This window comes from Rattus rattus, chromosome 5 (assembly GCF_011064425.1).
Source record: "Rattus rattus isolate New Zealand chromosome 5, Rrattus_CSIRO_v1, whole genome shotgun sequence".
In the NCBI taxonomy this organism is placed as follows: domain Eukaryota; kingdom Metazoa; phylum Chordata; class Mammalia; order Rodentia; family Muridae; genus Rattus; species Rattus rattus.
This window is the reverse complement of record NC_046158.1, coordinates 152136337-152162470: the sequence shown is the minus strand read 5'-3', so window position 1 is coordinate 152162470 and position 26134 is coordinate 152136337. Positions and strand designations below refer to the sequence as shown.

At 51.8% G+C, this 26134-nt stretch overlaps 1 protein-coding gene across 18 annotated transcripts in view; it reads right to left on the bottom strand.

Annotated features, from left to right (window-relative positions):
- Nucleotides 1-26134, bottom strand: part of Zmynd8 (zinc finger MYND-type containing 8) — a 103259-nt gene that overhangs the window by 20501 nt on the left and 56624 nt on the right. For 16 of the 18 annotated variants that reach the window (XM_032904783.1, XM_032904786.1, XM_032904797.1 and 13 more), the window contains 4 exons: nt 22207-22688; nt 14749-14895; nt 9515-9667; nt 6814-7323 (listed from right to left, as the gene is read on the bottom strand). In XM_032904783.1, the coding sequence (XP_032760674.1) occupies nt 6814-7323; nt 9515-9667; nt 14749-14895; nt 22207-22688 (1292 nt within the window). Of the gene's footprint in view, nt 1-2103; nt 2509-6813; nt 7324-9514; nt 9668-14748; nt 14896-22206; nt 22689-26134 lie in introns of all 18 variants that reach the window. The other 2 variants (XM_032904799.1, XM_032904800.1) reach the window with 2 other exon arrangements.

Sequence of the window (26134 nt, the reverse complement as noted above, 5' to 3'; positions counted from 1 at the left end):
TTGGTCACTCCACCCGTTTGGAGTAGCGCATCCCAGCAGAGCCAGCCGGGTAAGGGCGGGAGCTCTTCTCACCCTCCTAGCTTTTGAACTACGAGTGCCTCACCTCGCCTAAGCTTGAGCCGGGCTCCTCTGAGCTCTCTCTTCAACTAGGCGCCAACCTTGCACTACAAGGACCCGAGCAAAGGCAAACATCTCGAAGAGTTCAAGGCTGTACAATGTAGGTGACTTACTCTAGCCTTGAAGCGCCAGGCTACCAAAAGGAATTTACAGCCAAATGCAGTCTTTCCATCTCTGTGAGAAGGTTAAGAGCTTGGCCAATCATTGGCAAACCCAGAGAACTTCACACACACACACACAGAGACCCTCTGCTTTCATTACAAGGTCTGAGTTACCCTTTTTATACCTTTGAAAATGCCAGCCGCTCCTGCACCGGTCACACTGGACACCTTTCCCCAGGCTCGGCAGAACCAGTGTTCTACTAATTAAAATCCCTTCTGGCCTTAGGGGAGTAAGAGTCCACCACTCATTAAAGTCTCGGTCCTTGACATTTTTTGGTTTTTGTAGTGTTGGGGACTGAACCCAGGGCTTTGTGCACGCTGAGCAAGCACTCTACGACCGGACTACACCTGTGACCCCACAACTTGAAACGTCCGAAAGCGCAGTGCTCGTTAAAATCAACGCCTATCATTTTAATGGATGGCGAAAACGGTACCACACTCATGGAAGTCAGTCTTTGCCACTGCGGCTGGAAGTGTGATGTGCTACAAGCGATTATAACCCATGCTTAGCCATTTCAGCGAGCGGGTGGTTACAAAAGCCTCTACTGAGCAAAGTCTGACCCAAAGGGCTGGCTGGAAGGCATGTTGATGGAGTATGAAGCTTGAAGTCTGTCCCAGGGGCTTTACTGATTAAAACTGGCCCTTGCCCGTGGAAATATGACTTACAACCTGACACAGGACTATCTGGAAGCTTAGGACTCGACTGCCGCCACGTCTGGGCACTGCAGCCACCTACCCTATCTGCCTGGGACAACCTTGCATGAAACAAGACTCCAATGAGGGGTTGTCCTAATCCACTGAGCTCACTCTCAACCTGTCCAGGTTTTCAGGCCTTCCAGCCACCTGGCCTTGAATCCCTGTCCCTGGGACTGGCCTGTCACCTCACCGGGGTGAGCTTGGATGGCGGGAGCATGGGAGAGCAGAGTGGATGTGGAGGAAGCTCCTTTGCCACAAGAAACAAGACCCAGACCAGCGCTCCTGGATCTGGGTACACTGGGTTCAGACAACTGGGCGGAGCCATCAGCTGCAGGTCGGAGACGGGCCTCCGGCACTCGAGGCTGAATCATCTTTAGCACTGGACGGAGCACAAGTTTGGAAGGAAACCGGTTTTTGCCCCTACCAATTTCTCGCACTCTAAAATTAAGACTTTCCCACAAAGCGCCTAGAGATTCCATTCTGCTCACAAGGTGCACTCCGCAAAGGCATATCTGTTGCAGCATATCTCATAGTGAGAAAAAACCGGAAGTCTCCTCAATGCCCACTAGCAGGGGAACACTTTAAATGAACTAGGGAATACTACACAGCAGTCCAAAAGAATAAGACACAGACAGACCTCTAAAACATGCTGATGGGTGGGGAGGGGGGAAAAAAAACAAGAATGGTACCACTTTTGCTTTAAAAAAAAAAAAAAAGAAAGAAAAAAGAGGTAATATTTTATGGCCTAATACTATATGGTATAAAAACAAACATATATGCATGCACTGGGAGAGGCGGCACGACAACTAATGATTGTCACGGGAGGGCGGACAGTGACATAGATGGCGAATGGGCCCACATTTAGCATTCGGAATCCTACACACATATTCTGTCCCCTCTGTAAGGAGGAAACACGTATCATTTATAAAACGGGGGGGAAAAATATTAAAAAAAAAAAAAATCAGGCAAAGAGTTGTTAAAAATAATTCCAAATGGGATGGCAAGGCCGGCGTCGACCACAACACGAAGGAATGTGGGGGGGAAAAATTAAACAAGGGGGATGGCCTTTCTCCTGTTGGCGTGGCAAAAAGGGGGTGGGCGCCACAGAGAACAGAAGGGGGCGCGGTACCTTTCACGGCCTGTCTGGTCTGATATCTTGTCCCCTGGGAAGACTGAGGCTGCTGCTGTTGGCTCTGCTGTTGCTGCTGCTGTTGCTGCTGCTGCTGCTGCTGGCGCTGTATCTTCTGCATGTGCCACTTTTGGGAGGACGTTTGAAACTTACTTGATGCGTTCCACACGACCCGCTGCACGGCTGGGACAGTCTCCTTCGGTAAGAGCGGCCTCTGCTTCTTCACTGGGCTTCCGGTGACGGCGGCGGTGGCCGGCGCTGTGACCGTGACGGTAGACATCGTGCTGGTGGTGGCGGCCACGGTGACCCCAGCCGCAGGTGCTTGCGTGGCTGAGCGGGTGAGAACCGGCGTCTCTGGGGGAGACTGGTTGCCGGCCGGAGTGGATGGTGGCGGTTTACCTATAGCTACAGCCAGGCAGAGTAGAAACAAGCAGAAACTGGATTGGATTCCTGAGCAGGGACTTTAAACACTGCAGGGCAGTTCTGGGTCAAACCCAGCAGAGGTGAACTGCTGAAGGAACTCAAGAGGGCCTGTGGAGCCCCAAGGACAAACATGGCCTCTGCGACAGCTGTGAATTACGCTTCACCGAGCGCAAGCTCACATCCCAGATCAAGAAGTTACAAGCCTTCTGGGGGAAGAAGAGAGAGCAAGACCCCTTCAGAGCAGCCATTAACTAGTGGCTCAAGCAGTCGGTACTAGGAACAGCCCTTCCTGAAGAGGAGCCCTCGAGCTAGAAAAGCAACAGGGTGTACTTGGCCCCACAGTCCAAGGTGTGCACACCAAATCTACTTTCCCCTAGACAGAGCCGCTGGGAGGGGCAGCTGGACATTTAACAAAGGAATTCAGCCCCAGGCATGAGAACTTCCCCAACCCCCAGCACATTCAGCCTGACTTCCTGCCCAGCCTAGCTTGCATTCTAGATGTTTCTGCCACAGCCCTTCATGGAGAGCAAAAATACTGGATTTCCTATCATGTAACGGTCAGGTTAAGGTCCTCCCGCCGCCCCCCCCCCCCAAGACAGGGTTTCTCTATGTAGCCTTGGCTGTCCTGGAACTTGCTCTGTAGACCAGGCTGGCCTTGAACTCAGCCTGCCTCTACCTCCCTAAAGGCATGCACCACCAATGCCCAGCAAGTTTAAGTCTTAAAGGGGTTTAACTTTTTTTTTTTTTTTAAGTTTTCTTAAAAGCATTAAGTTGGGGCCTAGGGAATGTAGCTCATGGTGGGGCACTAGCTGTCTACATTTACCTGGGCTTAAGTTTCGGGGATGGCAGGACTGAGGGCAGGATGGGAAGTCAGTGGAGAAGCTGGGGTACTCAACTCGCTTCTGAAGGGGAGATGGTGACAGCCTGCACTACACCCCACCCAGGGTGTTCAGAAAACACACGCCAGACATGGTTACAAGGGGACTTTGCTATCCTGGACCACTACTCCTTGGCATGACATGAGGATGATGTTTGTCCTTCCCTTTAGATTCAGATCACCCAGAAAAACACATGGTAGTTCTAGATAGGATCTTGAACAACCTTTGGGTTACAAGAAGCCAAGGGAGGATGGAAGAGTAGAGCTGCCGTCTCCTCTGAGGCGAAAGTTTCTGGCCTGGTGAGCATCCCACTCCTCTAGGGACCAGAGTTCAGTCAAGCTAGTGAGAAAGCTGCAGGGAGGCAGGGCTGGCTGGTCCTTTTGGCTGGCCCGATGGACACCAGACCCTGTCTGCCCTGGGTACAGGAGCTTTGAACCTGCCCATTCTATGAGCTGGGTAGGTGCGCCCAGCAGGGTTCTAACTGGAAGGTTCAGCTGTGATGGCTTGTGATGCTGCCCGTGGTGACAAGAACCCATCCTCACTAACTAGCCTGGTCACTTTCAGGGCCTCAAAAAGGTCAGTTCCGCTCTTCACCAGCTCTGTGATTCTGTGAGGTGTGCCTGGTTGCTGGTGATCTTTTCCCAGTACACCACAGTAGTAAGAAACAAGTGTTCCAGCCTGGCCAAGGTATGACCCCAAGAATATGGAAATTTCTTCAGTAGGATGCATTCCAGAAATCTCTTCAATGACTTCTTCAATGGGGAGAATTCTGGGGAGGGGGGATTAGAAAGCTTGAGGAAATTCAATTGTCTTAGAGAACTCAGGAGGATGCCATGGATCACTCTAAGGAAATGCAGATTACCTCCCGGTCCCATTAAATTACTAAACTGGAGGTCAGAGTTTTGCATTTGTAAGGCCTAACTCTCAGCCCTGCAAGGGTGGGAACGCCCACAGTGGTGGGTGGTCACGGAGCTCGCTGGCTGTAAAGGCTTGGTCTATATCCGCACTTGGGCTGGGTGTCCACACTACACAACACCTTCACTTCAGGACCAGCCTGAGGGAAGGAAAGACGGCTGTAGAGATCCTGAGTGTCGCCTTGAGAAAGACCATCCACCCACCATCGAGGGGCATCGCGGGAACTCTGGGTTACTGAGGTAAGTTTCTCGCCTCGGACCTTGGAAAACTGCTCTGATTGTGTTGTGTTCTAGACTCATCTTTAACTCAATCTACCATCGCTCAGGGTTTGCTGGATCCCGGCTGTCTCCTTTAGACATCAAATCCAGGAACAGCTCTGCCAGAATGCTAATCGTTTCTTAAAACCGTCAGATCCATTTTCCGTGGGTCTTTCTGCTTTCACTGACGGGAAAGGAAGCTCACAACCATAGTGAAAGCTCTTGTTCACAACCCTCCCGCCCCCCAGAGTCTGCACGGCTTGTGGCTTGTTTTGTTTGGTCGGTTTTGTTTGAGGCAGGGTCTGAAGTAGTCGAGGCTGGCCTTGAACTCCTTCCGTGTTCTCGCCCCTCTACCTCCAAGAGCTGGGATTTGAAGTTTGGGTTACCACACCTACCCTAGTTCTTATTTGTCTATCAAACCTTTCCCCTAAGCCAGGGCAGAAGGCAAATCCATCAAAGCATGCATTCTATGGTCCTTCAGTGGGCAGAGGAACTTGGCCAAGGATGCTGCACTGAATTTGATTCCCAGGATGCACGTGGTGGAGAGACCCGATTCTCTTGAGTTGTTCATTCACACACACACACACACACACACACACACACACGCACGTACACACTTTCTTTTAAGCCTGTTTCAGAAAGAATAGGAGGTTCTGAATGTCACAGGAGAAGCAGAGTCCCACAGTCCTTACAAGGAGGAAAGGTTACGTCTAACAAGCAGGCTCTCTACTCCAGACAGATCTCTAAGGCCTTCAGCATGAAGCTTCCTCCCCTCCCCCATCAAGATATGTTTGGTTTTTTGTTTTTTGTTTTTTTTTTTCCTTTTTTTCAGAGCTGGGGACCGAACCCAGGGCCTTGCGCTCTACCACTGAGCTAAATCCCCAACCCATTTTTTTTTTTTTTTTGACCTGCGACCAAGATCTATCCTAGCTTTTCTATTTTGTTTTGCTATTTTATTGTATGTGTAAGAATGTTTTCATTGCACGTATGTCTATTCTGTGTCCCTTGCACGCCTGGTGCCTACAGAGGCCAGAAGAGGGTGCTGGATTCCCTGGACCTGGAGTTACAAATGGTTGTGAGCCAACTTGTGAGTGCGGGAATTGAACCCCAGTCCTCTACTACAAAAGTCAGTTCTCTTAACTGCTGAGCCATCTCTCCAGCCCCTCATCACAGATATCTTGTTCCCTTTTCCTCACTCGAAGGAAATCGGTCTTTATTAAGGACTGAGATTCCAGGCCACCCAAATAGGCACGCAACAGGGGAACAGGTTCTCAAAACACATCAAGAACTTGCTCTAAGCCTGGCATACAGCAAGGCAGGGGAACAGTGGTTCCTGTCCTACCCCAGGTTACAGGGAGAGATCGATCAGCTCCTATCAGAAACAAGACACCAAAACACGAAGCCTGGCTGCCCATCACAAGCACACCCTGTACCTCAGGGGTGCCACCCCTCGGCCTAAGATGGACCACGCGGGATCTTAAATGGTGTTGGATGTTACTGACATCCTCCAGCACCCACCCGCCCGCCCAGTCAAAATCTCACTGTGACTCTGTTAGGAGAAGGACGCTCTTCAACCAGCCCCTTCAGAGAGGTTTCCAGCAAACCCACTGACGTGCTTCATAAGCCTCACGAGATTCAGGCTGTGGTCCTCAGCCTGGTAGGTTTTGCCCACTAGGGGAAGGCACGTTTGATGGACGGATGCTCCTGCCATCTAGTGGCTAGAGGTCAGAGTTGCACCTACACCACCCTTCATTGTAAGGAGCAAGAAATTCCAGAGACACCTGGGGCTGGGATATCTCAATGCACATGAACAAACCATCACATCAAGTAGACGATGAATGAAATCCCACACACACCCCCCTTTTTTTTTTAACGGTAACACAATTCCTCATGGATGGTGCCTGCCTCGCTGTGAGGCCCTGGGTTCAATCACCAGTATTGGGTAAAGTAGTGACTACCTATCATCTTATCACATGGGAGAGGTCCTTGGCTAAGTAACTCAAAGCCACACTGAACCATGGGACACCCTTAAGCAAGCAGACCTAAAGCGAACTTCACAAGAAACGGGTATTTCTCTGGTTCTCAGTGTTGGGGGTCAGGCAGGGCCGTATGCAGATAGAGCATGGCCTTTTGCACCTCCCGTCAATGTAGGGTTGGTGGTCGGGTGCTCAACCACCACACACAAGGGCCAGGGCTTAATCCAACATCAAACACCAGTCAAAGCCTGTGTGACTTACCATCCTGCTTGGGTGACGGCACCTTGGGCTCTTTCTTGGTTTTCCGACCCTCCCGCCCAGAAGGATCTTCTCCTAAGTCTATGACAAGTTCGCTCTCTGAGTCCGAATCCAAGCCCAAGTGCACTGTGGGAGAATCTGTCTCATCCTTTCCCTTCAATTTGTCCTTCGCGGGGTGAGGGGATGGCTTTGCTTTCTCCGCAAAGTCCTTCTCGGGCTCGGGGCTGGCCTTGTCCTTGGCGGGTGCGGGGTCCACTTTCTCTCCGACGGGCGAGTTACTCTTCACTTCCTCTTTGACCTCTACCTGGTTCGAGGGCTTGGGCTTCCTTTTGATGGCAGAGGCCTCTTTGTCCGCCCGGCTCCCCTCCTTGTCCTCGGGGTCCTCCGGCTCATTCTTGGGCTTCTGTTCCTCGTCGCTGACATACTCGCTGTCGCTGCTCTCTGACTTTTCCGAATCCTCTGAGTCGCTGTGCTCCACGGCCGTGTAAACGTCCTCCGAGATCTCGTTTATGCCTGGGGTCAAAAGGAAACCAGCACGGCTTAGCCGCCAAGCAAAGACAGGTGGGAAACACGTCACCGTCTCGGTGAGAACAAGGCAGAGAAGCTACGGACTGTCGGGGGTTTTGTAAAGCTGAAACTCTGTGAGGCTGGTGACTGATGGGGGGGAGGGGGGGCATTAAGATGGAGGCCTGGAGAAGCCAAATGTCTAGGCACAAACCAGTTGGGACCCGAACAAGATGGCTGGGCTTCCCCAAGCTTAATGAGGCAGCTCCAGAGGGCCAGGGCCTTGGGGAGTGGGGGAGGGCACCTGCTCGCCCTAAGCGCATCTGCCCTCACACTTCCTAGCTGGGCAGTGCTGGCAGCCTACCAGTAGTATGCATTGCCTTTTGAAGATTAGACTTCTCTACCGAATTCAGAAATGGAGAACTTCCACATAGGGATCAAGGCAGGGGTGACTGTTCACAGAACAGAGGAGCTAGCCAAATTGGGGTGCCGGCCTCTAAGTAGCAAGCCACAGGTGGGTGAAGAGAAACACCCAAGCCCCTTAAGTAGGGGCAGATCTTCTCTAGGTAGTTTGGTGCCAAGCAAGTTCCCTGTGCTGCTCAAGTGCTTACGTGAACGCACCGTCCTTCTCACAAAGGGGACATGATGAAATCACACCTGTACATGTCCATCAAAGAATGCAGGCACAGGATAGCAGGTGTCCTGCTCACATAATCCACCCTCCCCCCCGCAGAGGCACTGGAACTGTATCTGCCTCTCCCAGGGCCCAACACACATGAGGTCTTTATTGAGGGCACAGTCAAGAGCTTTGTACTACTGGTAGGTGAGCATCGGGGACAGACGGACAGACGGATGGATGGACGGACGGAGGGAGGAACTGTTATCTAGAGGACTTTGAGCAAGAGGCCTACTCGTTAAGCACCGGAGTTAAGATGGAGCTGAGGACTATTATGGCTCCCAGAACAACACAGACACGGGGCTTAGCAGGGTCCATGAGACAAACAAACTAAGGAAATTCTTACAAGAAATAATAGAGCTTTATGGAAGGATGCAAGAGAAACAGACCCCAGAATCGCTCTCCAATCCCTGCCTCTCAATATCCTGTCAGGACAGGGACCCTAACCAGGAGAACAGTGGTGCCAGCAAGATATGCCTTAGCCGGACACCCTTGTACTATCTCAGGATTAAAACAAAGGTCCCCATTCCCCAGCCATTTCACAAAGGTGAGGCAGATGCCTGGTACCAGGAAACTTGTCTGTGGGGAAAACATGTCATGCCAGAGAGACAGACGAGAGAACTGAAACAATGGTGGGTCACTGACAGACAGGGCCACATCCTGATCAGGATCACTGGGCTATGGAACCTCCAGCCCTCTCTTTAAAGTACATTAAATACATTTTCCTTCTCTGCTTCACCACTACCCATTTGGCCTGTGGGAGACAGCTGGCCACCGCTGTCAGAGCCTGAGCTTTGATCCTAAAAATCTTAGACAACAAGGATACCCGCTGGTCACCCCCTAATTGTAACCCCCTCCTCACTTAAGGATCCAGGGTACCGGCTGACACCAGAGACCCCTCTCTCGGGATGACCCTCACTCCTGGACTCCTTACTGCTCAACACTTCTTCCTCAGGCCCCCTGGATTAATTTACTAGCCAACCGAGTATTCCAGAACATAAGCTATATGCATAAGACCAGCTTCCACAGAGAGGCAAATCCCTATAAGATCGTCTCCCTGTTTTCGAAGCCCACCACAGAACCCCTTGTGCTTTGGGGCAAGAAAGGGATACAGGATGACAGCCAACGGAGAAGCGGTCACCAAGACTTCCCGTAGGTGAAGTGTGCAGGCGGGAAGGGGAAGGAGTGACGTGGGTGGCCACACCTGTAGGGTTGGCTTTTGTAAGCCCCATCCAGAAGCAATGCAGAATTTAGAGCATCCTGAGTTTAGAGGCAAACTTGGAACCCTGGTGCTTCCGCACCCACACTTGACATTCTCAGGCCAGGAAAGACCCTCCACTGAATTCAAAGCCCCTTTTGGAAAACCTGAAATAGCAAATCTGAGGTAATTCTGGGTGCAGTGCATTCTCGATATCCAGACAGGTGGAGGTCAAGGCAGCTGGTAAGGTCACAGCAAGTCACGCCTCCTTCTATCCCGGCGCATCCCTGAGACGAGTACCCGCAGGGCGGGCAGCCGGGACCCACCTAGCTGTGCTTTGCAACTCTCTATGGTCTTGTCCAGGTTGAGCTGGAAACGGCTTCGAATTTGCCGCTTGGGAGAGATGAGGGGGACGGGAGCTGACTGCTGCTGGACCGACTCGCTCAGCTCCTTCAGGTCCATCTCGGCTTTGCTTCGATCTGGAAGACACCAGCACATCCTCAGTCAGACCGGGCTCTCACCCTCCGAGAGAACCACCACCACCCACCACCACTCAGGTGAGCAGGGCGCTAATTAAGTTTTCATATTCGACCACAACAGCACCCAGCTGCCCAGAGAAAACAGCGTGCCCACGGTGGCAGTGGACAGCAACGAGAAACACGTGGCAGGCTTACTTCCCCCACAAAACAATGGACCGAGTATAGAAAATGCTTATCCCAACTGCTAGTAACATTCGGGGAGCTCAGCTGCACTGAAAAGGCTGCCAATAATCTATCCAAGCACAATTAATTCAAGGGAAGCACCTGCCTAGCCAGAATCTAGAGAGAGCTTCCCTCGAGCAAGAAGCACGGAGAGGACAGACACCCTGAGCATGTCCCTGCAGCCTCCAAACCAGACATTTAACTTTCATTCCCAGTCTGGCTAAGGATTGAACAAAAAAAGATAGGAATTCGGAGACCCGCGCTTTCCAGCTTGGGTGTAAGCACCCAGGGCAGCTGGGGAGAGGCAGGGGACGATTCTCCTGTGGTACTGACCTGGGCTGAAAAGTCCTCTCAGGTGAGCCAGGTCAACCTGACTCTCGGGTCTCCGGTTCCCTGGCTACCTCTGGCAAAGTGCTGGCTGTTGGACCAGCTAGACCAGATTTCTAAAGACCAGTGAGTTCACTGTTAGAATTGTTTCTCAGTGCCCAAAACCAAGGGAAAGGGGGGTGAGGAGGCAAAGAACGGAGATTCTCGGAGGGGCTTGAAAGGTCCTTCCGTTGACCTGTTCTCCCCAGTCTCCCTTCCAAATCCCCCCAGATGATCCCAGATTCAATCAGTGACAGAAACACTTCCGAGCCCGTTCCCTCTGGATCTGAGCTGCCTCCCTGATACTCTACAGACTCAGGGCCTCCCTCCACCGCTGTCAGAGAGGTCACTCAGAAGCCATTGGAGAGCTGGACAGGAAGAGCTGTTCCCTCTTTGGTTTTTGACCTAAGACAGACCCCTTCCTGTGGCACAAGATTCTCCCTACATCATAGAGCTCCCTCAGCCCCTGCAAACCCACAGTGCACAGGCAGAAAACCCCAAACAGCTGTAACTCATTAATTACCACAGTGATGCCCCCACCGGGAGAGAACACCCCCCCCCAACACACAAGACCACGGACACACACATATGCACCAAATGTTCACAGCAGGTGGGGACACTACTCTCATAAGTCAAGACGTGTCCCCACAAGTCTGTGTGTGAACACAGAAGTTCTTGTGTGCACCTGGGATCAGCTAAGTCATTTGTATGTGGTCAAAGGGGAAGCAAGTCCCACTAGCAGGTCTTCTTGTACCTTCTGGACCGAAACCCCATATTCATGGCTGCCTCTCCATGTGTTCTGTGAGCACACTCAACCATGCTTCAGGGGGCTTTCAGAGTCGAGGAGACAATGTTTATTTAAGTCTTCCAAAGAAAGAGATGGAGAACACCTTTGTCCCCAAGCACCCTAAGGAATTACCTCAGCAGTTCTAGGAGGGCTGGGCACCAGGGCCATTCAAGTTGGGACTAGGAAACCGTTTGCCTTAACTACTGTGAGCCCACGTCTTGGAAAGGAGCCAGACCTGGCCTGGCGGTGTGGCTGTGGACATGTATGTCAGTGCAGACATGTATGTCTGTGAGTAGACACTTCCTTAGCTTTACCTTTGAGGCGGGTGATTGCCAAGAGTTCAAGGACAGCTGGGCCTACACAACAAACGGGGCAGCCTTGGCTTACGGTGTGTGCCTAAGTCTCGAAGGCTAAACTCTTAATATGATAATCCAAAGTACCCATTTTACAAAATAAGGCGCCCCTGGCCAATAAGCTATTTTATCTCATAAGAACAGGTCGCTCAATGCAGGGGAGCTGGAATCAAGACTGAGGGCAGCTTTCGGAGACTTAACCCAGACATAATGAGCCATCCTGGAGTGCTGGCTGGGGAGCATCTCTCCTCTCCTCCATGGGAGAAAGCAGCAGCAGCAGCAGCAGCACCTCCTCTTCCTACCACAGGCAGGCGACTCCCCTGCCCTTCTCTACCGGATGGGTTCCAGCTCCCCCAGGCTAGCAGCGTTTTGAATGTTTCAGCTCGGGCTGTAAGTGGAAACCTGTAGAATGAATAGCCACGCTAGATAGAGGTGCACTCCTCCATTTCTGCGAGGGAACGCAGAGCTGAACAGCCTTCACGGGGCAACCTGACAGCATCTCTAAATGTGAAGCCCAGGAGGCCCCTTCTCCTCTACGGATTTCCTGCCCACGAGGGCAGAAATGCCTACACTGTTGGAACGGACAACTACGTCGTGCCCATAAGTAAGGATGAGGGCTTCCGATTGCCCAGAAATGGCACCGGGATAATCAGGACCTTGGAAACACAGCAGGGGAAGATTCCTAGGTTGGCATCAAAAGGCAACCCATTCTAGGGAAAGGAAACCAGGGGTAGAGGTAGGGAGCCTTGGGGTGGGGAGAAAGAGATGGGAATGTGAGTGCAGGTTCTCCTGAGGTAGTCCTAGTCACAGTGGTGGGGAGTGTGCTCTCCTGCTGGTACAGTGGTGGAAAATTCCCGCTGCCCGCTCCTTCCAGCCAGGGGCACTCACATCCTCGAGGACAAATACCACCAGGGATGAGACTCAGACTTCTGATCCAGAAGTACAGACACAGAGCAGAGGGAAGGCATGGGGCAGTGTCCCTGGGGAAAAGGGATGGGCACAGGGGCTCAGACCTTCAGTGATGCTCTTCCCAAGATTGTCATTGCCACAGGATACGGGCACAATGGCGTTGTCCAGAGTGCCACCATCCTGGGCTGTCCCTGTCCCACAGACACAGAGACAAGCAGGAGGGCCAAAAGTTCAAGGCCTGCCACGACTATACGGTGAGTTCCAGGTCAGTGTGAACTAAATAACAACCTGTCTCAGAGAAACAAGACCAGCGAGGGGGATCAGCCATGAAAGGCATCTCACCACCAAACCAACCAACCCTGGTCTGGACCTGGGCCCTGGAAGGACAGAACAACACCTCAAGCTGCCCTTTGACCTCCACAGACTCACGCAAAAATGTTTGCTTGCATATGTGCGTGTGTGCAAGAAAGAGAGAGGGGGGGGCTTTAATCCCAGCATTCAAGAGACAGGGGCAAGCAGATCTCGAGTTCAAGGCTACATGGTGGCCCCAAATCCATAGTTGAACCCTCTACTCCAACCCAGACAATCCCTGGTTTGCCTCACATGTCTCCAATGTGGCTTTCTTCCTGTGCTGTCTTAAACAGTTCCCTGTTTAGCTGGACAGTGAATTCTCACCATCAGTGGCCAGCACTCTGGATCATGTCACATGGGCGGATATAAAGTCACTGCCCTCCCCTCTACCTTTCAACCTTTTCCACCACATACAGCATTCTTCAGGGTCCCTAGCAGAGCCCCTGAATGTGAGACTAAAATCCCATCCCAGGAACCCACCCATGTATCCAATGTTGTCACCCCCACTGACTGAGGTGAGACATGAACCCTAGAATTATTGGAGGGGAGACAGGACAAAATTCATGGATTCCTTAGAGCCAGCACCGCTGTGCCCACACCTCAAGCCATGCTTAGAAGACCCGGGGGTATCACAAGGATGCCTAGTGGGCTCCTGGTTTTCAGAAGGAGCTATTCTTGCCAGGTGATTGGCAGAGAGGAAATGTCACCATGAGAACGCCTCTGTTCCACAGTGCTTCTGTTCAGAGTGTGAAGGTGGGAGGAGGCCCCGAGAAAAGAAACCACATTTCTAGAATAACGAATGTCCCCGAGGTAGCAAGCTGGTCCCCCTTCTGAATCAAGTGAGGAACCAGCTGGTGCCTCTGGATGGAGTCCTAGCAAGGACCTTGAATGTCCAACTCAAGCCAGGCTGCAGATAAAAGGCAAGGGAGTAAACTGGACTACACCTCGGAGCCATTGGTCCTGTCACCCTGGGAACCAGTGACACAGCTTGGATGGCGCTGTGAATTCATTGTCATGGGACACCATACGCCTCCCCCCCGCCCCCCAAGAATGTTCTATCCCACGGTATCTGGAAACCCCTGCAGTTGCTTCCTTTGGCCGTGGCTTCTCTCTGGCCTCCTACCCCTGCTCTTCCCTTTACTGATCTCTGCCTATTCCAGTGGCCCAGGGACCTTGCTCCTTCTGGACACTCTAAGCCCAGCTGCCAACCTCTGGATCCTCTGGGGCTGGGTGGGTCTCTGATGAGGTCATAAGCTGCATCTCCAGGCTTTAACCACAAGGTGGCAGCATTCAATTACTCAGAACTGTAACCTGCCCCTTGCTCCCTGGGATGCAGGCCACCCTAGGCTGCGTGGAATTTAACTGCAAGCGTTCCATGGATAGACCCTGTCTCTCTCAGACAGAGGGACACACCACACCAAGTGGAGCCAGGCCTGGTGGCACATGCCAATAACCACAACACTTGAAAGGTAAAGACAGGGTTCCTGAGATCCACGGCCTGAGCCTCAAGGCAAGCTCAATCCAGATGAAAATTTCACATTTTAAAAAATGAGGAACGGCTACAGAGCTGGCTCAGAGGCTAAGAACACTGGCTGTACTTACAGAGGCCCGGAACTAGGTCCCAGCACTGCCATGGCGGATCACAGCCATCTGCAACTCCAGATCTAAAGGACTTGATCCCTTCTGGCTGCCACAGGCAATGGACACGCATGTGGCACACAGATACTCATGCAGACAGCACACCCATACTCATAAGAGAATGGAAACTATCAGAAAACCCCAACCCCAAAACAGTAAGACTCATAAAACTTGCTTCAGTCACATATATTTACACAGGGCAAAACTGGTTTACGAGAATTACTTGTAAAGACTGGCCCAGGATGGTTTGTGGTAAAACACCTTTGTGAGCCAACCAGCTGCCCAAGAAGCCCCTCCTGTTCCTCCTGATCTCCCCTCACCCCTCTATCCACTAAAGCTTTTACATTTTCTGCAGACAGAATAGAGGAGCTCAGTGTCTAAGAGCCACTGAGGAAAGGACAAAGGGCAGAGGTGGGCACCACTGCCAAACACACACTTCTGTAAATGCCACTGACCCAGGTTCAAGTTCAGGATGCTCCCGGTGGTGGCGGTGGAGGTCTTGTCAGGTTTCGTCATGATGGGCGTTGGCGCTTGTGGAGAGAAGGGCTTCGGGCTGCCGGACAAGCTCCCTGCTTGCCCCGTCTTGGTGGAGGCTGGAGACGCTGGAAAAGTGTGTCACGGTTAGAAGCTGGTTTTACACATTAGCAAACCAATAAAGCCACACCAGGTTCGGGGTTGAGAACGGGAGAGAAGGGACACGGTGTTTCATTCCACAAGCACTGTTCTGCATCCTGGAGAGGACCCAGGACTGGTAAGATGGGTGGCCATGAACTGCCAACAAAGGGCTTTCACCTAGCACGGGCTACTGGGCTGGGGACTCTATTAGACGGCTCTAAGTCGAAAGGCTAAGCTGCCACTGAAATTGCCTTAGCCCATTCACAGGTTTAACGCACGAGCAAACTCCTCATGCTGTGTGCACAGGTGGGAGGCAGGCTGGCATGTGCGGCAGCCATTGGTGAGAGTCTGAGGGAGCTGTTCACACAGCCTGCCCCACCTGCCTCTGACCAGCCCTGGGGAGGTCCAGACACTGGCTCAAGTTTCCCAGGGTACAGAGAAACAAACTGGACATCAGGTGGAGGGAGAATTGGTATTGGCAAATTATCTTCTTTCTCAGTGAGGGTCAGACTCCTCCAAGGACAGACCATGTTCCCACGCCTGAGGTGTTCAAATCTAACTTAAAACAACTGGCCAAACAAGGAGAACAAAGACCAAAAGCATTTAGAGGGGCCAAGGGCCTCTTAAGGACCCAGCCGATCTTGACATTGACCCTCACACACGGTTACATATTTTTCGGGACCACCCAGCATCGCTTCTGAGCCCTGACAAGACAGCACCTGGCCAATTGGCCTGAAGTGAGATGTTGTAGAGATCTGGTCCTGACAGGAAGTCACAAATGGCCCAAGAGGGCAGGAGGCAAGGCACCAGCAGAGACTAAAAATGGAGGCTTGCTGTGGTGCAGTTCTGAAATCCCAGTAGTGAGAAGCTGGTCCAGGAAGATCAGTTCAAGGCGATCCTCAGCTACATGGCAGGTTGCCGGCCAGCCCTGCTGGCAGACCCAGTCTGAGGAAGAAAGCTGCTACAGTGGGCTGGGTAGGTATGACTCTGGTTCTGCATTATCTATGGGGGTAGGGTGGGGTGGGGTGGGGTGGTGGTGAGCACAGGCACCCACTCAGCCCATAAGGCTTGGCTCCCTCAGAGCCAGAGAGATGTGAGGCCTGGGGAGCAAACCTGCATCCTCAGTAAGTGCCTAAGAGCCGGATCCACGCTCCATCCCTGAGCGATCCCTTCATTCCTGGGATTTTAGCTACAGGAAAAGACTCAAGACTACAGAGACCTAGACTCAAAGGTGGACGCTTTTGGTTCAAATCCAAGCCCCTACTGATCATCTGGGAGTTAGGTGCCTCTGTCTGTGGCTCCCTTGGGAAGAGGGACACAGCCTGACGAGGCCAACAAAAGCCTCTACCCCCATCAGGCTACAGTGAGGCTGACTGAGCAGTCAGCACTGGGCATCCAGGAAGTCAGTATGTGTTCTCGCTGCCTCTGACTTTGCCGACTTCCCGTTTCGTTACTAGGCATTCCTCTCCATGGAGACCAGTGGTCCTCAGTCCTTGTGCCACCCTCACCAGTACATACTGGTTAACACGCAATTCATTCAAGTAGCCATGACCAGGGACATGGGCAAAAGCAGCAGGTATCTAATGCCACAGAAGCCACATGTTATGAAATAAGCCACAAGGGACAGGAAAATCCCCACTATGAGGAATTATCTGGGGACAGGACAGCAGAGGTGGCTCGGTGACTACTAATGGTTACTGTTCCTAAGAGGACCGGGATTTGGGTGCCCCGCACCCACATGGCAGATCACGACCATTTCTGATTCTAGTTGCAGGGGAACTAATGCTCTCCTGGTCTCTGCAGGCCTTATTTGCACACGGTGCACAGACACACATGTAAGCAAGCACTAATACACACAAAAATGTTTTGATTTTTTTGTTGAAGCAGAGTTTCACTGTGTGGCCCTGGCTGTACTGGAACTCACTCTGTAGACCAAACTGGCTTCAGACTCAGAGATCTGCCTGCCTCTGCCTTCTGAGTACTGGGATTAAAGGTGTGCGCCATCACAACCCAGTTCACACGAAATTTAAAAACATCTGCCTCTAACTCTGGTTCTGGGGACTCTGACATCCTCTTCTGACTCCCACGGGCAATGCATGCATGTGGTGTACGTAACAACTTACATACATGCACTCAGATGTCTGTGTGCATAAGCACTTTTTTTTTTTTTCCCCTTGAGACTGGGGACCAGACAGGGCCTTGCGCTTCCTAGGCAAGCGCTCTACCACTGAGCTAAATCCCCAACCCCCATAAGCACTTTTAAAGTAAGCCTTAAACATTAGAAAGAAGGAGTTAGGGGTTGGGGATTTAGCTCAATGGTAAGGCACTGGGTTCAGTTCCCAGCTCCGAAAAAAAGGAAAAAAAAAGGAGTTAGTGTCTGGCCTCAAATGTTGCTCCTGACTTGAGAAGCATCTGAATCATGGAGCAAACGGGGAAAGCCTTTCCCTCCTCTAGAAATGGAGCTGGGGCAGCAATCAGACACATGTCCACTAGGCCAGCGCACAACAAATTTGAGGTTTGGTAAATATTAAATCTATTTTACCATAGTGACTAGCAGTCTGCCTGGCCTACTAGCCAGGTAGGCAGTCTTCCCTTCCCCTGGGGCTGTTGCCAGGGTGATGATCATTGTTACTGCCACAGGACGGCAACAAACAGAAACCAGACAAAGTGCTTGCTGTGTGCAGAAGTGAGAATAAGCAAGCCGTGTGTACACCTGTGTTTGTGCAGAAAAGGCACGTGTGCACATTTGCACGCACACGTGTGGTGACTTTATGTACTCGCTACAGTTTGTTTGCTTCAGTTTTGAGGCAGGGCCTCTCCTCAGTCTGGAACATCCCCAGAGCAGAAAAGGCTGGCGGGTGGGGAGCCCGAGGGACCCGATGGCCTCCTGCCTACCACTGGGGTTACAAGCAAACACACACCACCACACCTCAAATTCTTACATGGCTTCCAAGCAGTGAATCAGGTCCCCATGCGCACAAGAAAAGCCCTTTATTGAGACATCAAGCCCCCAAATGAGGCATCTTTAAGCAGAATCGCCTCTACAAGAACATTTTAAATAATTCATTCACTGCCGTTTGTGATAGCTTAAAAAAGATTCAGGGCAAGGACCGCCCCTGGGGATAGAAACCAAGGCTTCTCTAGCTGTGTGCTCAGTAATAAACAAGGAGGTAATAGCAGGACTCTGCTTGGGTCTTTAGAGAGATGAGGAGGTCCAAGCATGAAGGGCAACAGGAACCCAAACACAGAAAACAAAGGTTCAACAGTGCACAGAGCAACCCAGTGCACCATGGTTCCTCTAGGGTCAAGTTTAAAAACTAAAAAGGCAGGCTAACTATGGCTCAGTTAAGACACTTGCCACCAGTTAGGAGCTGAGGTGCCTTCTGGGAGCCACATGATGGAGAGGACTGGTTCTCATAGGTTTGTCTTCCGACCACGTCATATGGACCAATGACAAATTCACACAATTCACACACACACAATGGATCAAAGCATGGTGAAAAGAATTCAGGTCAGCTGTGGTGGCACTCCGATGGCAGACTCTGAGTTCAAATCTAGCCTAGGGTTGTGGAGGCCACTCAGCAGTTGACAGCACCTGCTTGCTACAGAGGGCCCAGGCCTGCTTCCTACCACCCACATGGTAGCTCACAGCCATCCGTAACTCCAATTCCAGAGGACCCTGACGCCTTGCTCTGGCCTCTGCAGGCAAAAAAGCATGCATAGGCGCACGCAAAACACCCAGACTCATTAAAATAAGTAAATCTTGAATTATTTTAAAGCCAGCCTGGGGTTTATTGTTCCAGGCCAGTCAGGGCTCCAGAGTGAGGCCTCCCTGTTGCTGCCTCAAAAAAAGTAAATGAGTGAAACCACAAACAGAGCCACAGCTGCACACGACCCAGGACTCCACTCCCCCTCTGATTAAAAAGAAAAGGGTGAGGCTATTGCTTGCCAATTTTTGTGTGTATTTGTCATGGTGTGTGCACGTGTGTCTCTGTCACGGTATTTTATCACAACCACAGAAGCATGCTAGAAGACAGGACGCACACAATAAAAGGTCACTACATAAAAAGGCTGGACAGTTGGCAACGAAGTGTTTGTGTGAAGCTTCTCCTGCTGTAGCAGCAACTGGGCCGTACAGTGTGAGAGCCAGCTGACAAGAAGTCCCAAGTCACTGCCGTTCAGGCTCTGGGGGGACTTTTAACAAAACACAAGCCAGCCATGCTAGCCCAGGCCTCCAATCAAAGGTCACCTGGGGTCACCACCAGGATGGCTCAGCGGGTAAAGGCACTTCCCGGCAAGCCTGATGACTTGAGCTTAATACATGCTGGTGAGAAATGACTCCAGCAAGATGTCCTCTGACCTCCACACTAATGCAGAAGTGTGCATACACGCACACACACCCCAAGTGCAACTGCCACCCGTGGAGGCGTGTCACGCCGGCACACCGGAGCACACGCTCAGAGCAGGTCAAGATGACGTAGGATCTTTGCTGTCCCTCGACCCCATCGCCTGTCAATCAGTCTGTTCCCTTCATGACTGGGTAAGTGCCCGAGGTTCAACTTAATGGCATGCCGTGTAACTCCTCAGGAGAGCTGGCCATGGGAGGGAGGGTTAGTTAGTGACTTAGTGTTTGTCATGGACAGCCATTTTATGACAGCTATTGATTTCACAATAAAGCGGAGTCTGTGAAAGCCTTTTCCTGTCTCCCCGACTGCAACCCCCACGGTGGGAAGCACCATTAGCTCAGAGGGGTCCGTGGGCTCAGGACGGTGCCATAATACACTTAGCATTCTCGGCGGGGTCTCTAGGAAACAGTTAGCAAACGCTGAAGGCCGATGAGACCCGCCTGCCCAAGTGGCCCAGGGTGGGGTGGGGTGGGGTGGGGGTTTCGAAACCACTGTGAAAGGCAGGGGGATCCAGGGCTGTGGCAGCTACAGGCTCCCTGTGGAACAGAGGACAGCTTGAAAGCTGAATCTGCTCGTGGGGGCAACGGACACAGGATGAGTCTTCTAAGGAAAATTACAGTCTTGGGGCCAGTGAGATGGCACAGCCATTGAACCTGATGGCCTGGGTTCGATCCCCTAGAACACAGGGTAGAGGCAGAGTCCTGACCTCCCCAAGCTGTTCTCTGACCTTCATGCACGCACGCGTGTGTACACACACGCACAGAGGCTTCACAGTTTTAATCCAAGCACCAGGGAGACAGACAGGCAGATCTCTGTGAGTTTAAGGACAGTGACACCCAGTTACAAAAAAGAGAAAGAAAGAGGCTCTAAATTCTCATACGTACACATAAGGGGCACTCTGAAGTCTGAAAGCCGCCTACACGTTTTTTCTACTTTAGAGCATGGGAACGTTTCTGACATTTTGGAGGGACCCCGGCCTGATCCCGACTGTGCTATCCCTGACTATGGTGGTGGGCGTCTGAATGAATATACCCATCCTCCTCTCCCTGCACTGACATCACGCTGACAGCAGAGGGCGGGAGGGAGCAGGAGGAGGAAGCCGGCAGGCTTCAGGGCCTGGCTGTGAGGATCCACCACGTGACAGAGTCCCTTCTGATCCTTGTAGTCTACAGGGAGAGCTGGCAAACTAGAACCTCAGAGCCTCTGGGCCCAATCTGTTCCATGTCCCTCTGTGGCCTGCTATTTAAGAAGGGGTGGGACACAAAAAATTTCAACGGTTCTTTTCTGTATAGAGTGTTTTGCTTGCATCTGTCTGTGCCCCACGTGCATGCCCAAGGTCAGATGAGGGCGTCAGATCCCAGTCTCCTGGAACTGGAGTTACAGATGGTCAGGAGCCATGTGGGTGAGGGGAATTAAGTTCCCTGCAAGAGCGGCCGGCGCTCCTAACCACTGAGCTGTCTCTCCAGCCCGACGCTAGTTCTTAGAGCATGCACTTAGAAGAAATTCAAGCGTCAGTACCCACTAGCCAACACCAGTTACGCTTTATTGAAACTCGGCTATTAATGTCCAGAACTGCAGCCATGACCAAAATACAGAACTGCCCCCTGCGTGTCTACTGTGGGCACTCGGTAAGGGATACTAATTTGTGAGAGTAAGACAATCTGATGTCACCCCCTTCTCTCTTTGTTGGGGGTTTGGTTTTTTGTTGTTGTTGCTTTAGTGGTTTTGAGACAGGAGCTCATGAAGTCAAGGCTGCCCTCGGACTCCTAATCCCCCTGCCCCTACCTCCCAAATGCTGGGGTTACCACACTGGCCCCTGCTCTCACCGCAGCTCCTTCTATGGCCACCTTACGGGATTAGCAAGTGTCAAGCATGGTGGAGGGGGGAGTAGGTTGTGTATTTTTAGAATAGGGACTTTGAAGTCTAAGTTCTCGTCTTTAAAAAAAAAAAAAAATTGCCAGTGAACAAGGAATTTTTGCCGCAAAGCTCGACGCCACGGTTCCCACCCAAGGGAAGACAGACACTAAATTAAAACAGCACAACCATTCTCATATTCCTATAAAAACTCTATTTTTTTTTTTTTTTTGAAGTGCGGAACAAGAGAGTGAGGGGGAGCTTGCACAGGGACACACTTTTATTTTATGACGTGCTCACTTCAAGCAGGTTTTAATGGGGCAGCTCGGTGAGGTGCACCTGTCATCCCAGCACACGGAAGACGGAGCAGGAGGATCCTCCTGACCAAACCAGTCTGGGCCATCACTTAAGTCACCCCTTCATTACATCTCTTCTCAGATCCTCGGAGACGGCACATGAGAGATCACCAGGAAACATAACTCCAGTCAACACTGCCCTGGTCACTGCTCTTGTCCTACCGTGGGTCCTGACTCATTCTGTTCCCAACCGAGCCTACGCACAGCAGGGCCTCCATGTGTAGCCAGTAACGGTTGCCATGGTAAAGGTGAGGAGACTAAGGCATAATAAACACATTAAATATGTTCCCCAAAGCCACATCGGCTGAGTGGGACTCCTACAATTATAGACAGTGACCTTGAAGGAGGTCTGATAACTGGGCGGGGGACCCATTTTGACCTTGATTTGCTTAACATCTAAGTTAAGCCTAACACAGGTATCAAAAACTAAACTTTCAACTACAGCGTAGTCACAGGGCACTGTTCTGAGGAGCCAAGAGGCTCTGACATTGGCCGAAAGCCCCTCAGGGTTTGTGGCCATTTCCACCCACGTCTAAGAATGGCCGCCGCTGGCCTTCGGGATATACAGCCCTCATCTCTGGGGTCTGGCAGTGCCTGCCTGCTTGCACCTACGGTTGAGGCATCCAAGGACGCCAGAATGCACCAAGCGGCCTCCTACCCAACTCTCCCAACTGGGGCTGACCTGTGCTCTTATCAAGGAAGTCCATGGACTCTTCGCTTGCGCTGAAGTGGCTGGATGGGGCCTTCTTCTCGGGGTCCTGCTCCACATCGGAGCCCGTGTGCACAGAGGAGTTCGTGCTGGTGGGGGAGCGAGGCATGTCGGACAGGGAGATCCTGCGGCCCGCGCCCCCGCTCAGAAGGGGCTTGCTCAGAATGATCTTGGGGGACGCCGTCATGTCAAAATTGAGCTTCACCTTCTCCTGTTTGTCTGTCTTGGCAGTGCCGGCGCTGGGGTTGCTGGGATCGAGCAGCATTTGGTACTGGCTATTGGGGGTGTAGGGCGTCCTGAACGGGGAGTAATTAAAAACCCCGAACTTCTTCCGTATGTTCTCCACGTAAACTTCCATCTCCTGCATGGCGCTGTTGAAGATGCTCTTAGTCTTTTTCACAGAAAAGGGGATTTCTTTTGACATGAGGTAGCAATTATTGACTGGAACCCAGGCTCTAGGATGGCAAGAGAGAGAGAAAGAGAGAGGAGAGACACTCTGAGTCAGCGTCAGTCATTTCCGAGGTAGTTTACTTTTCTTTTTTTTCCTTTTTTAATTTTCTTAATGCAAATCAAATTAGCCTGGCGGGTGCCTGCCAAGATTCTTAAATATGGGGCCTCCCTTTTTTAAAAATAATTGACTTGTTTTGAATGGTTAATGAATGATCCACTTCACAGAGGTATTCAGGATAGAACACACACGAACAACAAAATTCAGCCAGAGATGTGAGCGGGTTCCACACACTCAGCCATCTTAATCGCCCAGAAACAAACGGACGGCTCAGCAGGGGAAGCCGCAGCTGCCAAGCCTGGAGACCTGCGCTGGCAAAGCCGACGTGGAGAGAGCCACCTCCCTCAGGTTGTCCCTGGGCCTCCACACATGCGCAGTGGCACTCACATGCGTGTGCATGCATGAGCGCGCACGTGTGCACACACACACACACACACGCACACACACACACACACACACACACACACACACACACACACAAAGATGAATAAATGAATATATAAATGGCAGAAGTAAATACAATGGTAATTCCTTCGGGTCCCTGCTCTTTCAGGGTGAGGAAAACAGTCCCAGTCCTCCACCACACATCTGAGGAGGGGTGTGTTTCCTGGATCTCGCTGGGCAGCACATGCAGGCGAACACTTCAGTCGTATTTGAGACAGAATCTCACTATGTTTCTAGGTTGGCCTGCAACTCAGGGTGCTTCTGCGTCAGCCTCCTCACTGTCTGGACACACCTGGCAACATCTGAGAGGGTAACCACCCGGAAAACTCTTGATACTAAGAATTTGGCTTTGGGGTGCACGCTCTCCACGGACCTTGCTACTTCGGGGAAGGCCTGTCCTCCTCCATCGACCCCCACACCCCAGGACGGTTTGCAGAGACCTAGAAACCAAAAGCAACAGTGGTGCCTTTCCCAGTACCGGCGACCCGCACGACCCCGGGAACGTCTGAGAACACCCCCAGCACCACTCTCCTGTGGAGAAGGGACACCAGAACACCTTGCTCATTGTGCACTCCCGACTCTACGGCCTCAACCTAGTTCCTAACCTTTCTGTGGAGACATTTAAAGGTTCCTGGACCTCAAACCAAAGCCTGGCATGAGTCCATGGATGCGGTAGGGGCAGGGGAGTGAATATTCTTGCTTCGATAAGAGAACCATCCGCCCAGCTATGTCCAAAGTGCCCACTTAGGGCTCTGGGTCCAGCGCTGCCCAGTCTTCCTGGTCTCTGAAGACGAACAGTGGGTTTCAGCTACGGCATTTTTGCACCGCGTCACCAGTGCACACTGAATTCCTACATCTGAAGAAGAAATGGCCCACAGGAAAGGAGGTCTGTGCAGAGGCCGGGTTCAGCATGAAACCTGGCTGCAAGGAGAACCCCTAAGCACACAGCTGATCTCGGGGTGCCATAAGTGAGCAGCTCCCCTCCTTGTGTGTGCTAGGGACAGCCTTCTGCGGGGACTTGAAGACCCTTATATCCAGACAGGTGGACCCCACCAAAGCTGAGCAGAAACCAAACACCTACCAGAGACAGGGCTCTGGGCTAGGTAAGGAAGAGGCCAGAGTCACTCGGGTCCCCAGCCAGCAAAGGACCACAGCTGTGCGTCAGCACCAGGAGCCTCCCCTCAGCCAGGGGCCTCAGGCTCAAGGCCCTTGACCCGCTCTAGGCTGGTATAGTTTCAAGGTCCTAACTGTCCAGCCACCCCTTGGTTCCCAAGTCATGTAAGGGGCCTCAGTAAGAATAAGCACTGTGTCCTTAAAAGGGAATGAGATATTTGTTGACACAGAAAGCCTGAGGGAGGGGCCGCAGCGGCCATGTGCCCAGGCTCTCCCCGAAGGGATGCTGGGCAAGGCATTATATTCCGGGGCCCAGTTTTCTCAGCAGTTAGACTGAAGTGAAGGCAGTTCCTTCAGAAGGTGACAGCATGTCTGTAAAGGAGGCTGAGGCAGAAGGACACCAGCTCAAGTCTAGGCAGCCTGGCTACTCCATGAGACCTGCTCACTCACACAGTGGGCACAAGATGGCTGACAGGTACTTTCCTTAAGCATAAGAGTGCCTATATTTTTAGATAAGGGCACATATATCTAAAACCGAGAAAATAATCCCTTAAAGAGGGAGCCTGCCAAGCCTCCCATGACCTCTGCTAGAGCCTCCATGGATTTATTCTCAGGCTGATCAACCTGATGATCTAAGTTGGCAGTTCTGGGATGTTTCTTAGCCTGAGCTAGCTCACTACCACATGCCCACACTTTCCCTTTGGTGCCACCCACTGAAGAGTCTGTTCTCTGTCTCTCATGGGCCCCTACATCAGCAGTTTCACCACATCTTAGCGAAGCAGGCTGCAGATGAGCCCACCTGGGTGGACTTTAAGACTGTCTAGGGCCAGGTGTGGTAGCGCCTTTGATCCTGGCCCAGGGTGGGCAGCCGCAGGTGGATCTCTGAGAGTTTGAGGCTAGCCTGGTCTATGTAGGGAGAACAGCAAGGGCTACAACAGAGAGACCCTGTCTCAAACAAAAGTCCACCATAGCTAAGGCTATACAGAAAAACAAACAAACAAACAAACAAAACCCAAAACAAAACAAAACAAAAAACAAGGAAACAAAAACAAAAGCACCACCAACAAAAAACCCTGTCTAGGGAGAGCTGGGCTCACCCAGAACCATAGCATTTCCCTGGGGAGAATGTGCACACCTTTTCCCAGGGATCGGAATACCTTGGCCCTCCAAAGTGTTGATCTCATGATACCTTGGACTATTTACACATCTCAATGTGTAAATAGGGCCACCTTGCTCAAAGGAAACCCACCTCAGTGCAAAAAGAATCCACTGAGGATTTGGAGAAAGCAATGTTTATGGGGCCTGCATGTCCCCAAGGCGACCTTCAGGGGTAGGCAGGATGGTTACAGAAGAAGGAGCAGAATTCTGAGCTCCTGGGTCAGGGTCCATTTGGTAAACAGGGACATCTATTGTGCCACACCCTAATGTATGCCCCAGTAGGTAAATGCACAAACAGGGCCGCCCCACAGGAGAATTTTAACCCGTTAAAATGGTGGACACCTCAAGTGCTCTCTGACGAGATATGTCTAAGGCACAGCCAGCGGACAGCCCCTCCTGCTCTAAAAGCAGAAAGCAAATTCTTAACTTGCCTCTCCTTGGAGCACCCAGTTCAAACCACTAATTACAGCACAGCCTTTCCAGAGCCTCTGCCCCTCCCTCTAGCTAGGTCCACCACTGTCTTCACACCAAGCATTTCCTACAGATGGGAGACAGGGAAACTTGCTCACTCAGACAAGTGTCTGCCTGCTTGCTCTCGCACTGCATCATGGGGAAAAAGCCTGCGGGAGCACATTCCTTTAACTGAAGGAATGCTGAAATTCAGGATGAATTCCACCA